This window comes from Leuresthes tenuis, unplaced genomic scaffold (genome assembly GCF_036924035.1).
Source record: "Leuresthes tenuis unplaced genomic scaffold, fLeuTen1.0.hap1 SCAF_15, whole genome shotgun sequence".
Taxonomy (NCBI): Eukaryota; Metazoa; Chordata; class Actinopteri; order Atheriniformes; family Atherinopsidae; genus Leuresthes; species Leuresthes tenuis.
The window spans coordinates 6,903,350-6,918,593 of NW_027325369.1; the positions used below are offsets into that span (position 1 = coordinate 6,903,350).

Below are 15,244 nucleotides of genomic sequence, written 5' to 3' on the forward strand. Positions count from 1 at the left end.
TGGTAATGACACCCGATTATGCCAATCGAAGGTCACTAAAATTAATGTTGTTGGTGTGTAACTTTGCCAAAACAATGTCGGACTCCGTAGTTTTCTCTGGACCCCTGCCAAATCTGACCAGTGATGATATGTTTAGTCGCATGTCCTCATTCAATCGCTGGTTGTCTAGATGGTGTCCAGCAAACAACTTGGGCTACATAGATAATTGGTAATCTTCCTGGAGAAAACCTGGTCTGATGAGGAGAGACGGCATCCATCCCACTTTGGAAGGAGTGGCTCTCATTTCTAGAAATATGACAACCAAAAACATGACAACCCAGGGTTGAGACCAGGATGCAGAGTTGTAGTCTTACACACTTTTCTGCGGCTTCCCACCTGATGCTACCCCCCCTATCAAAAAAGACAAAAGGAGCAAATCCTCTTGTTTAAAAAAAAATTAAATTAAAACTTTAACTGAACAAAAACATCAAACCATCAAATGTGGTTTGCTGAATATTAGATCTCTCCTTTCGAAGTCTCTGTTAGTGAATGGTTTGATCTGTGATCATCATATTGATATATTATGTCTTACAGAAACCTGGCTGCAGCAGGAGGATCATGTTAGCATTAATTAACCAACTCCCTCTGACTATTTAAATGTTCACGTTCCTCGAACCACAGGCAGAGGAGGAGGAGTGGCAGCTATCTTCAGATCAGGGTTACTAATCAGTCCTCGACCCAAGATTTTAGTTTTAGCTTTTTTGAATCTCTGATTCTCAGTTTTTCCCACCCAAAGTGGAAATCACAAAAACCTCTTGTGTTTGTTGTTGTGTATTGACCACCCGGCCCTTATTCTGAGTTTCTGTCTGAATTCTCAGAGTTTTTATTCCAGTTAGTGCTGAGTACAGATAAAGTCATTGTAGTGGGTGACTTTAATATTCATGTAGATGTTGAAAATAACAGCCTAAATATTAACTTTAATTCTATCTTAGACTGTCTTGTCTGACCATTTTTTCATAACTTTTGAATTTACATTACATGACCATACGCCTTCTGAGAAAAATTTTACATATCGAAGGTGTCTATCAGAAAATGTTGTAACCAGTTTTAAAGAATTGATTTCATCATCCTTTTCTTCACTGCCATGTGCAGATATGACAAACTCTCTTTTTGACAGCACTATAGTTTCAATGCGTACAACACTGGACAATGTTGCCCCTCTGAAAAGAAAGGTAATCAGTCAGAAGAGGTTGGCTCCTTGGTATAATTCACAGCTGCTTTAAAGCAGACTGCAAGAGAGCTGGAGAGACAGTGGCGTTCCTCTAATTTAGAGGAGTCTCAATTAGTCTGGAAAGATAGTTTAATAACGTATAAGAAAGCCCTTCGTAAAGCTAGAACTGCTTATTATTCATCATTGATAGAAGAGAATAAGAATAATCCCAGGTTTCTTTTCAGCACTGTTGCCAGGCTGACAAAGAGTCCGAGCTCTGTTGAGCCATGTATTCCTTTAACTCTCAGCAGTGATGATTTCATGACATTCTTGATCAATAAAATTGTTTCTATCAGAGAGAAGATTGATGGAATCCTTCCCACTATTATCATTGATGTACAGGTGCAGTAGTTTTAGAAGTATCTTTAGAACCTGATTTGTATTTAGACGGCTTCTGCCCAGTTGGTCTCTCTGAGCTAACAACAGCAATAGTCTCTTCTAAACCTTCAACTTGTATTTTAGACCCCATCCCAACCAGACTGTTCAAGGAGATATTCCCCTTAATTGACACTTCCATATTGGATTTGATCAATCGGTCTTTGTTGACAGGATATGTACCTCAGACTTTTAAGGTTGCTGTAATTAAACCTTTTCTTAAAAAAAACCCTACTCTTGATTCAGAAGTGTTTGGTAATTATCGACCTATATCCAATCTCCCTTTTTTGTCTAAAGTTCTTGAAAAATGGTTGCAGCTCAACTTTGCGATCATTTACATAGAAATAATCTGTTTGAGGAGTTTCAGTCAGGATTCAGAGTGCATCATAGCACAGAAACAGCACTGGTTAAAGTTACCAATGATCTCCTCTTAGCCTCTGATAGCGGACTTGTGTCTGTGCTTGTCCTGTTGGATCTCAGTGCTGCATTTGATACGATTGATCAAAACATTCTGTTAGAGAGACTTGAACATGTTATTGGGATTAAAGGAAATGCATTAGACTGGTTTAAGTCATATTTATATGATAGATTCCAGTTTGTTCTTGGAAATGAAGAATCTTCCTCACACATCGGAGTAAGTCATGGAGTTCCTCAGGGTTCTGTGCTTGGACCGATTCCTTTTACTTTATACATGCTTCCATTAGGTAACATTATTAGACAGCATGGCATAAATTTCCATTGTTATGCTGATGATACTCAGCTGTACTTATCTATGAAACCAGATGAAACCAATAGGTTGGTCAGACTACAAAACATGTCTTAAAGACATAAAGACCTGGATGACTCAGAACTGTCTGCTTTTTAATTCAAACAAAACTGAAGTTGTTCTCTTCGGACCTGAGCGCTTCATGGAGAAATTGTCTAGTTGTATAGTTACTCTAGATGGTATTTCCTTGGCTTCTAGTTCTACAGTGAGGAACCTTGGAGTTATTTTTGACCAGAATTTATCATTTGACTTGCATATAAAACTGGTTTCTAGGACTGCCTTCTTTCACCTTCGTAATATTGCCAAAATCAGGAACATCCTGTCTCAGGGTGATGCAGAGAAACTAGTCCATGCATTTGTTACTTCAAAATTTGACTACTGTAATTCTTTATTATTGGGCTGTCCCACATATTCTCTGAAAAGCCTCCAGCTGATCCAAAATGCTGCAGCCAGAGGTCTGATGACAACTAACAGGAGAGATCATGTTTCTCCAGATTTAGTTTCTCTTCATTGGCTTCCTGTTAAATTCAGAATAGAATGTAAGATTATTTTCGCACATATAAAGCTCTTAATGACCGAGCTCCGTCATATCTTAAAGATCTCATTGTAAGATATTTTCCAAACAGAGCACTTCACTCCCAAACTGCAGGTTTACAGGTGGTTTCCGGAGTTTCTAAAAGTAGAATGGGAGGCAGAGCCTTCAGTTATCAGGCCCCTCTCTTGTGAAATAAGTAAATGCCAGTAAATATCCGGAAAGCAGACACTCTTTCCACTTTTAAGATTAGGCTTAAAACTTTCCTTTTTGATAAAGCTTATAGTTAGGGATGGCTCAGGTGATCCTGAAACATCCCATAGTTAAGCTGCTATAGGCTTAGGCTGTTGGAGGACTTCCTCTGTCACACCTTTCCTCACTTTGCTCTCTTTTTCCCCTGTTTAATTTCTCAAATGATATTATGTACATGTGACATTATTGTGGTTATTAACTTGTATTTGTAGTTCTAACAGGTATCATTTGAATGGTGTTATGGTGTTTTTTCCACCCTCTTTTCTGTCTTCTCAAACCCCAGCTGGTCGAGGCGGATGGCCACCCTTCCTGAGTCTGGTTCTGCCAGAGGTGTCTTCCTGTTAAAAGGGAGTCTTTCCTTTCCACAGTCATGCTCAGGACGGGAGATTGGACTTAAGTTTCGGTGCAATCTGTTGGTTTCCTTCGCTAGGATATTGTTTTTGAATTACATGAATCTACATCAATGAATTGGATTATTTTGAAATTAATTAACTGGATTTCATTGGATTATGATTACAATGAATTGAACTCCAATTGGCTTGAATTGGACTATATTATTTAAGTGCCTTGAGATGATGATTGTTGTAATTTGGCCCTTTAGTAATAAAACTGAATTGAATTGGATTGAAATAGATAGATTTTGACGAAAACTTTTTATCAGAATATATGCATTATTTCTTGAGTCCCGTGTTCTTCACAGAGAAGTTCACAATAGAAACTGAGTAAGATATCCAGCAGCTCACCAGTCAGTATCAGTCAGTGCAATGCTAATATCTGACGGTCAGACTCAGATAATTTTTCATATACATTCATTGATTATACCTCTTAGTAACTGTACAGGTGAATATAATATTACAGAATGGCAAGGATTCCGTGATTCATTTGTCAGATGGAGATGCAGAGTGAACTGCAGCGAATAACAGATTCCTTGTTTACACATGTCTTTATTACTCTATTTAATTAAAAGATTAATCAATAAAATCAATAGCTATCTATTCACTTTCATCCAAGTTTTAACTATTAGACAAGGAAAAAAATTAATTAATTAACATAACATTTTTGTTTATTTTATTGTTCATGCAAAGTATAAAGCAGTAACCCCTTAGGATTTAATTTCTCTAAATTTCTGAAGCTTTTTTTTTTTCCCAAGGGTGGTTGAGTATGGTTTTATGGTTGATACATCATTAGACATGTTTACTTATCTTTGTGGTTAATATGCATGTACTACTCAAAAAACTGATGAAAGATCCTGTTTTATTTTTGATTTGATTTAAATGAGTGTATCGTAAAGCTGCAAGCTGTTGTGTTGGGGACGTAGTATATAAAATTATATTATAGAACTCTTCTGTGGGTGAAATACATTGTAGAAAAGAGTTATGAGTGACATATGGAGGTTTTAGCAATTACATTCAGAGCAACCTGTCAGCTCCTCCACTCTGCATGGAGAGGTGATTTATCTGTGTGGTTCTATTCATTTTGAATCTCACTGGTGACGCTAGGCTCCCTCAGTGCTTTGACAACTGCTGCAGCAGAGAGCCAGCAGAGACTCCTGCAGCAGTAGCAGTTTCAGGAGGAGCACAGGCACATAAATAATCGTCCAGACACTACTAGATAGCTCCACTCTCCTTGGACCTTCCAGCAGATGCTATGCTAACAAATGGAAGCAGTCAAACCAGAGCTAATGGTAAAAACGATCTTGTTATCACCTCCCCAAAACACTGCACTGATTCTTTATGTGCACACGCACGCACACACACCACAATACTTTCACAGAGTATGACTAAGGCAGGGAATTCCAGAGTCTGATTTTGCTCATGTGAAATATTCACAGTAAACAGCATTTGATTAATTTTTTTCATGTTTTCATACACCAATGGTTTTGTTGTCATACCACTTTCAATGACCTTGAATGATATACTGAAGTCAGCTAAAGTCATTCAAAAAAAGAGAACATTTGTCTAAAAGCACATTTACATTGTTCAGACTTTTATAGAAAAGAAGTGGAAACAACACGTAACATGTTGATCTAGAATATCTTGTCAACTGCATTTAATGTATAAACAAACATACATCTTTGCATTCCAGCCCTGCAACACATTCCAAAAAGTTATGACAGCTTTAACCACTTTGTAATATTGCCATTCCCTTTCATATAACTTAAAATTCATTCTGACGTTGAGAATCCCAGATGATGAAGCATTTCAGGTGTTATTTTGTCCTGTCCTTCTTCAAACATGTCTTGCATGCAATAGTGCTGGGTTGTCATCACGTTTTTTTGTTTTAAAATGTTCTCTATTGGAGACAGATCAGGCAGAGAGGCCCCTCTAATACTTGTTTCCTCTTCCTCTACAGCAATGCCATTATAATGTATGCACAGTGTGTTTTTGTATGGTAATATATGGAGGTTCCCACCAAAAATGCTGTCTTGAAAGCAGTATATGGTGCTTTAAAATCTGTCTACTTTGTTGTATTGATGCTTCTATCACAGAGGTGTAAATGACCCCTGACAAAGCACTTGAAAAAAGCCATTTCATAACTAGACCTTGATTTTGGACTTTTTGCTTATAACACACTGGATAGCCCTTTTCGTCAGTGGTTTGGAGTACACAGTGTCCGTTTCTACCAAATAAGATTTGGAATACGGTTTCATCCAATCACAACACACATTTCCACTTTTTTTTTTTCTTGCACAATAACTTTTTACATGGCATTAGCAAATGTGCAACTCTGAATTGTTGTGCTTGACAAAGGTTTTCCAAAGTGATCTCCTGCTCATGTGGTTATAGCAGCTTCTGATGAATATTTCTTGATGCAGTGTTGTCTTAGTGATCTAAGATCAAGGATGTCTGGCGTAGGCTTGTGTCCTTGATCTTTACACAAAGAAATTCCTTTCAGATTTCTTGAATAGTTAACCTTATTCTCTAAAGAGGGATAATTATGCAAATTTCTTCCAATTTTTCTTTGAGAAACAATGTTTTTAAACAGTTCAATGATTTTCTCATGTATTTGTTGACAAGCTGAAAATGCTTTGCCCATATTTGCTCCTGAAGGCTCAGCCCTTCATGGCTACTTCCTTTTGTACCAATTACGTGTTGACTTCACCTGTGTTAAAAAACTAAATTGTTATTAAATGTAATTTGAAGCCTGTTTTACAAGACTGAAATGCAAAGATTTGTGTACAACTTACAAAAGAAATGAAAATGACCAGACAAAACATTAAATATTTCAAGTCCATACTGTCAGTAAATTACAAAATCACAGCAACTTTTTTATATGCATTTTTCATTCTGTCCCAGCTATTTTTTATTTGGGTTACAGGTAAGTGTATTAGTTGTGTCCAGCATATGTATCAGTATTTTTGCAACTGTAAATTTTACCATCACACATCTTAACAATGTAAATGTGCCTTTAGATAAATCTTCTAACTGTATTTAAGTGAAGGATTATGAAAGTTCAGCTAATGTGGAAACTATTGAGACAAACTTACATGAAATCCTCAGAAAACTAAATATCAATATCTAGCAATGACTCTGATCTATCTTTGGTCCTTTCCCAACTCCAAAAGTTTTTCTTGTTGTTTTTTTTTGACTGTTTAAAAAATATGTTTTTTAAGTTACTGTGTTTAACGGACGCCAGGAGTTAATTTGCTTCTCTTTCTATGATTTAAAAAACACCTGCAGTTCATAAACTTTTGCAAGATTATTGAAATGGGAACAATTACATATATAAATTATGTAAAAAGTTTTTGTGGATCATCAAGTCTTCAATTTGATTGCATTAAGCTGATTGATAGCTTCTCCCCTCAGTGCTGAATGGGTTTTTTCAAGGCATATGCAGTGCAAAACCCTGTTCAGTCATTACCAACATCAGCATATGAGGAATAAACACAAATCTAATAGAAATTCATCTTGTAGAGCCATATCCACACAAGCTCACTGTCTTTCTCATACACACTCACACGCAAACACACACACCAAGACACACACACACACACCCACACACACAACTGAGCTAACTAGTTTATTAGATTAATAGGCTATGAATGGCTAATACAAATTACCCCCCTGTCTTGTTAACGACACGTGGAGCAATTTGTATAATTATGTCTGTGGAAGGGAAGATTTCCTGTCTAAGCATATTTTTAGACAACCAAGCTTTTTGATTACATATTTACTTCCTTCAGAAGTAGTTTTTTTTTTATTATTCATAGCTTTGTTCCAGAGTGGAATAATTGCTTTTGAGATTTAGGATCAAATGCTTTGGGGTGAGTTGACTTTATTCTCTACTGTATAATCACAGAATATGTTCTGTTGGAGTTCGCTGTCTGTGTATGTCTTTTAAACAAAGATCTTAGTCAAGACCACATTCTAAGCAGAAACACAGGAGCACGTTTTGTTTGGTGCCAGATCCAGCAGTTGATAAAACATAACTTAACCCCCACACAGTGTTTGATTGTATCAATAGAATCTTGAACACATTTTCAGTAATTACAGATATGAAGTGGGTCTTTTGAATTTGAACACAACATTAAATGGGAGACTTTTTTAAGATAATCTTTTTAGCTCTTAATTTCCAGAAATACTTATCAAGACGTATTCAGAAGTATTTAAGTCAACACCAAACAGCACATTTTTATTGTGAAATGTATCTTTATGAACTTTAGAAACTCTAAAAAAAATTTAGAAAATCTCATCTATTTTATCTTTTAGACTTTTTTACAATACATACTTTTTCTTGTCTCAACAGTAACCTCGTCCAGGTACACTGTTTTTTTAGTTTTTCCTTGCTGTATTTTCCATAAAACGATATTGACAATAACAAGAGTGAGAAAAAACTTTTGATGTTGCATAATGTATACCTAAAATATTGTGAGCTCATGCTCATGTTCATGTGGTGTAACAGCTACTTGGATTCCTCTTAAGAAAGAAATGTACAATATCTGACATGTTTTCTTTTTTCTTCTCTTTTATTCTGCAGATTTTTGGAAACTCTTTGGAACTGGGTTTAGTGGATCTCCACCAGGTCAGCCCAGTGTCACAGGCACCAGATGACTCCTGGGAATGGGATGAAACAGATATGACAATCACAGAAGCTGAGCCACAAGAAGTATCACAGCCTGATCTTACACACAACCTCCCCACAGAACCAAATCTGCCTTCAGACAGTACTCTGTCCAATGGGAATCAAGATCAGAAAATCGGAACTGTCGCAGCCTCTCAGTGTCTTGAGATGTCCAGTGTGAGGAAGGGATCCTCTTTAGAGGTCCAGCACATTGTGAACTCCCAAACGTTTCCCCCAAACAATAATAACATTTATCAAATTTACAGCCTCCATAATGTTGAATTATACTTGCAGCCTCAGTTTCCTCTCGCCCCCTCCTTAATGCATAAAACCAAACCAGGAAAGAGGAAACAGCAACTCCTAAAGAGCTCCAGTAAGGATTCATCATTCTCTTCCATCGAATCCCTCCCTGACCTCGTAGGAGGGTTGATGTCAAACAGCCAACGAGGAGAAAGGATTATTGGATATCAGGATGTGGACAGTGAGGGTGGCAGTGGAAGTGGCCAATCCAAAAACAGCCAACGTTCAGATAGTGAGAGTGGGATTGTGAGTGACACAGGAGACACAGAAATAACAAAAACAAAGAATGAGAAGAAAGAAAACAAAGAGAGAAAGCTTGAATCTGTAGTTGGGAATCAGCAACAAAATAATGTTACCAAGTGTAATCAGAGAAGCAAGACCGATGTGACTAAGAAGGAGAAAGGATGGAGAAGGGATGAGTTTAGAGGTGAAACCAAAAGAAGTAGAGATGAGGAAAAGAGGAGGAGATACAGGAGGGGAGGAGGGGAGGCTGTAGAAATCCTAATTAATGGACAGGGGATCCTGACACCTGCTGATTCTGACTCTGACTTTGATGTGGGAGAAACTGAGATTCACTCCTCCAAATCTTTCATGTCCCACAGTGATATCAGAGACTTCAACTCTGACCAACATAATTGTTTGGAGACTCCTCCTGCTCTCTTTCATCGGGCATCAAGTCCCATTTTATCTCAGGGTTCATCTCTGGAGTCACTTCTAGCTAATAGTGTGGAGTTATTTCCCTCCAAAGACCTATTGCATCGTAGCACCTCTGTGGAGAGCTGCTTGATTCCAAGCCACAGAAATGATGAGGAGATGGAAGACAGCCTTGTCAGCCTCAGCAAGCTGGAACTGAAGCAGGTGAGAGGAAGTGATGTGGATGAAAAAATGAACATTGAAAGTGTACAAGAAGAGCCATCTTCTGGGGAGCTGAGCCGAAGAACTCTTGACCTTCTGAAACGTCTGGAGAACATCCAAAGTCCTCCAAAAGCAAAGATGGTCCGCAGTGTTTCTGACATGACACTTCGAAGCAGCTCCCCACAGAAGACCCAATTCCCTGTGTCCCCCTCTCTTGGTGGTCGACACACCCCACTCTCTGGAATTTCATGCACTTCACAGAAAGGACCACCATCACTGATCAATGAAAGTTCAGCAACAGCATCACTAACGGAACTGAGTAGCACAGAAGACTCGTCTCTGGGGTCAGAAGATTTTGGCAGGCTTAGGAATCAGCAACACCATTTCTTAGATCCGACTATGGCAGCCAATTCCAACTCAAGTTCTTATAGGAAACATTGTCACAATAACAATAGAGGAGGGCAAGCTATAGAAGAGGCAGATGCAGCAAGTCTGAGCATGTTGGTGAATGTCTCTTATACGTCGGCGTGCACAGATGAAGATGAGGACAATAGTGACCTCCTTTCCTCCTCCACACTGACACTTACTGAGGAGGAACTTGGCATTCGGGATGAAGAGAATGGAGAAGAGGAGAGGTTGAGTGGTGCATCTTCTGGTATTGAGGATGATGATGAAGAGGAAATGGAGGGCTCCTATGTGTTGGGGATTGAGTACATGAAGCAGGAACTACAGAGTTGGATCAGATCTTCTCACAGCTCCACATCCTCCACCTCTAAAACAGAAGCAGGCCTCTGGGATGAGCTGCAGTGTGGGAGCAATCTGTCCTCTTTCACGTCATCCTCTCTGTACAAGGAACAATGCAGTTTTTTCAATTCCTCACCTTCTAAATTGCAAGAAACCAATGCCAAGGTAGGCGGCAGTAAAACAAAAAGAGAGAAGAGAGAAAAGGAAGAGGAGCACAGAAGTAATTCAACAAGAAGCTACATCAGCCAGTTTGCAGATGATGTGGAGAATGGAAATGTAGACCAGAACTGTTTCAAAACGAAGGATGAAGATGATGAGCTCCTTCGAGAGGAGTCTAGCGTGTTCACTAAGAAAGGAGAGTCTCTTAGGGAGTTGTATGTGAACATCAAAACAGGAGAGACAATTCAAGATGTAAGAAACTTGAGAGTAAAACCAGAATCAACTTCAACAGAGCACCTTTGTTCATCACCATCCTCTGAGCTCATCCCCTGCCCCTCCAAACGTGCTTCTTCTTTGGTGGGACAGCTGAGGGGAGAGTTGCCCTGCCACAGAACTTCCCTCCCTTCACCCCCCTGTCTCTCGCCAGTTGAGGACTGTAGATCCCACAGTGCATTGCATAACAGCAAACCAGTAGTTGGAGGACGGAAAGCCATTCAAATTCAGGAAAAGTTCAAATTCTTATCTTTTGTCACTGAGGAGACAAGGAAAGAAGTCAGAGCCAAAAATTTGGCTCTGCCTCCCAAAAGATGGCACAATTCCCACTCCTCCTGCTGCAACCACCGTCCCTCCCACTCTTCCCTCCATCCATTCAATGTAGCTGAAAGCAAGAAAGAGAATGTGCATGACTTTGTTACAGAGATTACTGACATGGCCACAACAGCACTGAAAAGCAAAGAGAACCAGAGTGAAGAACCAAATCAGAGTGAGACCAGTGTGTCTGTTCCTGACCAAGGTTCTGCATCACTAGCACAGATCAGAGACAAGGTAGAGTATAAATGTGCACAAATACTCTAATTTAGAAAGTCAGGCACATTTAGATTGTTTTATTGTAACTGTAAAACATTAGGAAAGAAAAAATAAGCAACTGTTCATAGTAAAGAAATAGAGTTTTTCTGGAGATCAAACAGCCCTTTTTACTGAAAATATCCTCTAAATTTTATGTACAAATTAATTCAAAAGGAGCAAAAGTTATCTCACTTAATTTGTTCACTGAGTCGAAGTAATTTAGTAAATTGCAACACAGATTAGAACTTTAAGGAACTAATGACAAATTTCTTCAGTAGCAAGTGAAGCAATCACTGAAAAAGCTAAAAGAAATCAGGCAGATAACTTTAAGAAAAGTGTCTGAGTGTAAAGTTTCAATATACAAATCAAGATTTAATGGTGTGGTAATTATTGGTGTTATTAAATTACAAAATAGCATAAATAACTTGTATTTAAAAGAAATAGGATACTGTTGGCAACACAGAATACAGTTCTTAAAAGCTCTAAATTCATAGTGATTCCTGATCTGATTTGAACTGTTCTGTTTTATTCCATTATTAGATTTAACTAAAAACCTTGTGAATCCTATAAGAGCAACAAAAAAATCACAAATTTAATGTATGTGGAAACGCTTTACAATGTGTAAACAATTCATACCCTAAAGTCAGAAAAAAAACAGAAGCAGCCAACAAAAAAACTTCTTCTTCTTCCTTCAGGTGCTTGAACATTCCCACAGACCTGTCCATCTTCGCAAAGGAGACTTCTACTCTTACCTGTCTCTGTCGTCCCATGACAGTGACTGTGGTGAGGTCAGTCAGTGCACTGAGGAGAAGGGCTCCACCCCAGTTCCCTACAGCATCCCATCGTATGCCACACCAACACAAGACCTCCACAGCCGAAGCCCTGAGCTGTTTACAAGCATCAAACAGGAAGCATCATCCTCTAATTCAGCTCACTTCTACAAATGCTCTTCTCCTCGCCTTGATTCCAAGAACATCTGCAATCTTGATTTGAAGTCAACTGGTATCCAAACTATCTGTGTTGCTGTTGGTAGCCATATTGAAGAGTCTACCAGCCCCTGTCTGTCCCTGCCAACCAGCCCTGAAATCAGGGAGGAGGAGACTCTGTTTACTGTGTGTACAGAGGAAGTTTTTTTAGGCCCACCTCTGTGCTACAGCATGGTGCTCACGAAGAAACCACAACGGTTTCAGTTGAAGCCAAGTCTGAACTCTTCTTTTGTAGGTGGCTATGAGTTGAGTAAAAAGGTACCTCACTTTCCTCGCTCAAATGATAATCTTCAGGGGTCGTCTCAAGACAGGCCTAATTCTATAGCAGGTGACAGTCTGGTTGACTTGTTTCTTTCAAAGCGGGTTGTACTGGATAAAAACCAGGATTGCCTGCATTTCCAAGAATCAGCTGACACTGAGAAAATACAGAACCCATTGTCTCCTTTCCCCAAGCCATGTTACAGCTCATACTGTACCTCCCCACTCCTAACAAGTGACTCCACCTCTCTCCAGGGGCCGAGCTCTTACCCTAAAGACGAGCCTTCCTCTACCCCTCCCGTGTCTCCTGGTGTGGAGGAAGAGAAGGACCTGTACCTTCATTGTGATGTTGCTGGAGGAGAAGTCGCAGCCGTTGTGAGTGTCAGCACGCCGCAGGAGGAGAAGAGTAGTAATGAGGGGCCTCCTTATCTTAATCCCCGAGCGCGTGTCGCCCTGATAGACTCCTTCGCAGCCGAATGTTTGGCAGATACTAAAACGCTTGAATCCAATATGGGCACCGTAATGACCAAGATAAGTGTCTGCAGCTCTGCGACAAATCCCTCAAAAGAGCCAGCCACCACCGCCACACAAATTAATCCCAAAATTAACTGCTCAGCGACGAAAAAGGCAGATAGGGAGGATTGGGAGAGACGCAGAGAGGTAGATACTCAAGGGGGAAAGCAGGACGAGAAAGGGAAGAAAGGGTGGAGCACCTCGCAGCAGGAAGCAAAGACTGCAATGGTGAAACAGGTTAGTGTTCCATGTATTTGCCTGATGTGCTATCTCAGGAGGGCATTGATACTAAACTTCACCTCTCTACTACAGACATTAATTCAAGGCAAGCCCCCTCAATGGGTATGAATGCAATAGGGATGCTGTGTGTTTCTCTCATTTCCATTTGTGAAACCAGACAACCTAAGAGGTGCTAATATAAAGCTAACCTATGTCCTACTCTCCCCTCTCTATTTCCCCATTTACCCCCTCTCTCCCTCACACATATTGTCATTCTTTTCTTTTTTATTTATTCTGTCATCCCTCTTTTGGTGTTTTTTTTTTTTACAGCATTTTCTTTTTCTATTTCTTGTCAATTCCAACTGAACATCTTTCATGTCTAATCTCTAACTCTTTCTTATCTTCATGTTTCCCATGCCCCCCCTCCCCTCCACACACACACGCACACACACACACACACCCTGATCTATCTCCATCCACTCACTTCCAGTTATCATTTGCTCTTCTTCTACTTCTCCTTCTTCTCTTTACCTGCTATCACCTCCTTGTTCTCTTGTACTCGATCTATTTCCTCATTGGTTTTCATCCTTGTATTATTTGCACACATCTTTCCTCTTTTCCTCTGCATTCCCTCTTATCTATTTATCTTTCCTCTTTCTCCCTCCTTTCTGCCGCATTTCTATTCCCCTCCCTCAGGTGTTATTGGAAAAGGGGATTTGCTGACTTCTCACTATTTTAGTTAGGTTAAGGTCCATAGAACAATATCTGCATAATTACTATCTGTCAGATTTCATTCGGATTCATCAGCTAAGATCTTTCCCTTCCCACAGTGATTGTTGAATTCATTTCATCACTGAATTACTGTGTTTGTACATGTTTTCTATTACTTCATTCAAATGAGAGGGATGATTTTTACCATGTCTGCAACCTTACTCATTGTTTTGTTTATTAACTTTTTAAAGAGAATTAGAGTTCAGCTGCAAATAATAATTAATTTTAGGACCAGTGTCTCATTGGGAGTCTTTAAAATTAAATTTAATCTGATCTTCTAGTCAAGAGCATATCAGCAGCGACTTTGTATTTCAAGGTAACAATGTTCATTACATCCAATAATAATAATGACAGGAACAGAATAAACAATTTTGATGAAAAGGCAAGGTAAATCTATTCATAAAGCACAACTCAACAGTGCTATTTCAAGTGCTTTATAGAGAACAGAAATTGGGGACAAAAAGTAAACCTGTTCCAAATTACCTAACATGCCTGAAAGGATCTTAAATGTATTTAGCCTTCAAACCATTTAAAGCTTTTTATATCAGCAGCAGTATTTTAGAATCAGCTCTTTGATGGACAGAAAGTCAGTATGTAGATACCTCAGAACTGGAGTGATATGATCTACTTTTCAGGTCTTAGCAAAGAATCAAGCTGCAGCATTCTGATCAATCTTTTAGACAGACTTGTAAATACACTGTTATAATAATCAAGTCCAGTAAAGATTAAAGTTTGGTCTCAAAGATTTAACAAGCTGATTCCAGTACAAAGACAAATAAAATGATTGCCTCATAAAACATTGATTTATTCTTCTCTGTCTTCTCTTGCCTGTCCCCCTACTTTACGTAATCTCTTTCTATTAACGCTTTCCTCACTGCTAAAACAAAATATTAAAATGGGATGTTGTATCTGTCATTGCTGTCTTATGCAGTAGCCTTCATTTAGTTAAACAAGTTTTTGTCTTCTTTCTCTGTCTCATTCATAATTTTTCAACCTTTTCATGTCTTTCTTCTGATCTCCCTATGTTACTCCATATCTGTTCCTTTTTAAATGTTTTCTTACACAACATTTTTCTGATGATTTCAATTTTACTCTCTGTCACAGTTGAGCTCTACATTGGCTGTCAATCATGTGACAGGAGCAGCACAAGTACGGAGTAAAGACACAGTCACCACCCCCATCTCTGGGACAAGGACGGTCAAAGTAAGTTAACATTCAACAAACAATTATGCTCCTCATTTCTAACGTTGGTGTTTAGACTGTAATTGCTGTATGGAGTTTGATAGATCATGTACTACTGTTACTGCATGCTAAAGCCATTTACAAAAAGTAAAAGCTCACCCACACAAAGCAAAAAC

General features: G+C 38.9%; 1 protein-coding gene across 1 annotated transcript in view; it reads left to right on the top strand.

The window, feature by feature from the left end:
• akap6 (A kinase (PRKA) anchor protein 6) overlaps nt 1–15,244 on the top strand; it is a 281,773-nt gene that overhangs the window by 260,142 nt on the left and 6,387 nt on the right. Inside the window, exons 20-22 of the mRNA XM_072365052.1 lie at nt 8,152–11,118; nt 11,835–13,133; nt 14,991–15,089. Coding sequence (XP_072221153.1) covers nt 8,152–11,118; nt 11,835–13,133; nt 14,991–15,089 — 4,365 coding nt within the window. The remainder of the gene's footprint in view (nt 1–8,151; nt 11,119–11,834; nt 13,134–14,990; nt 15,090–15,244) is intronic.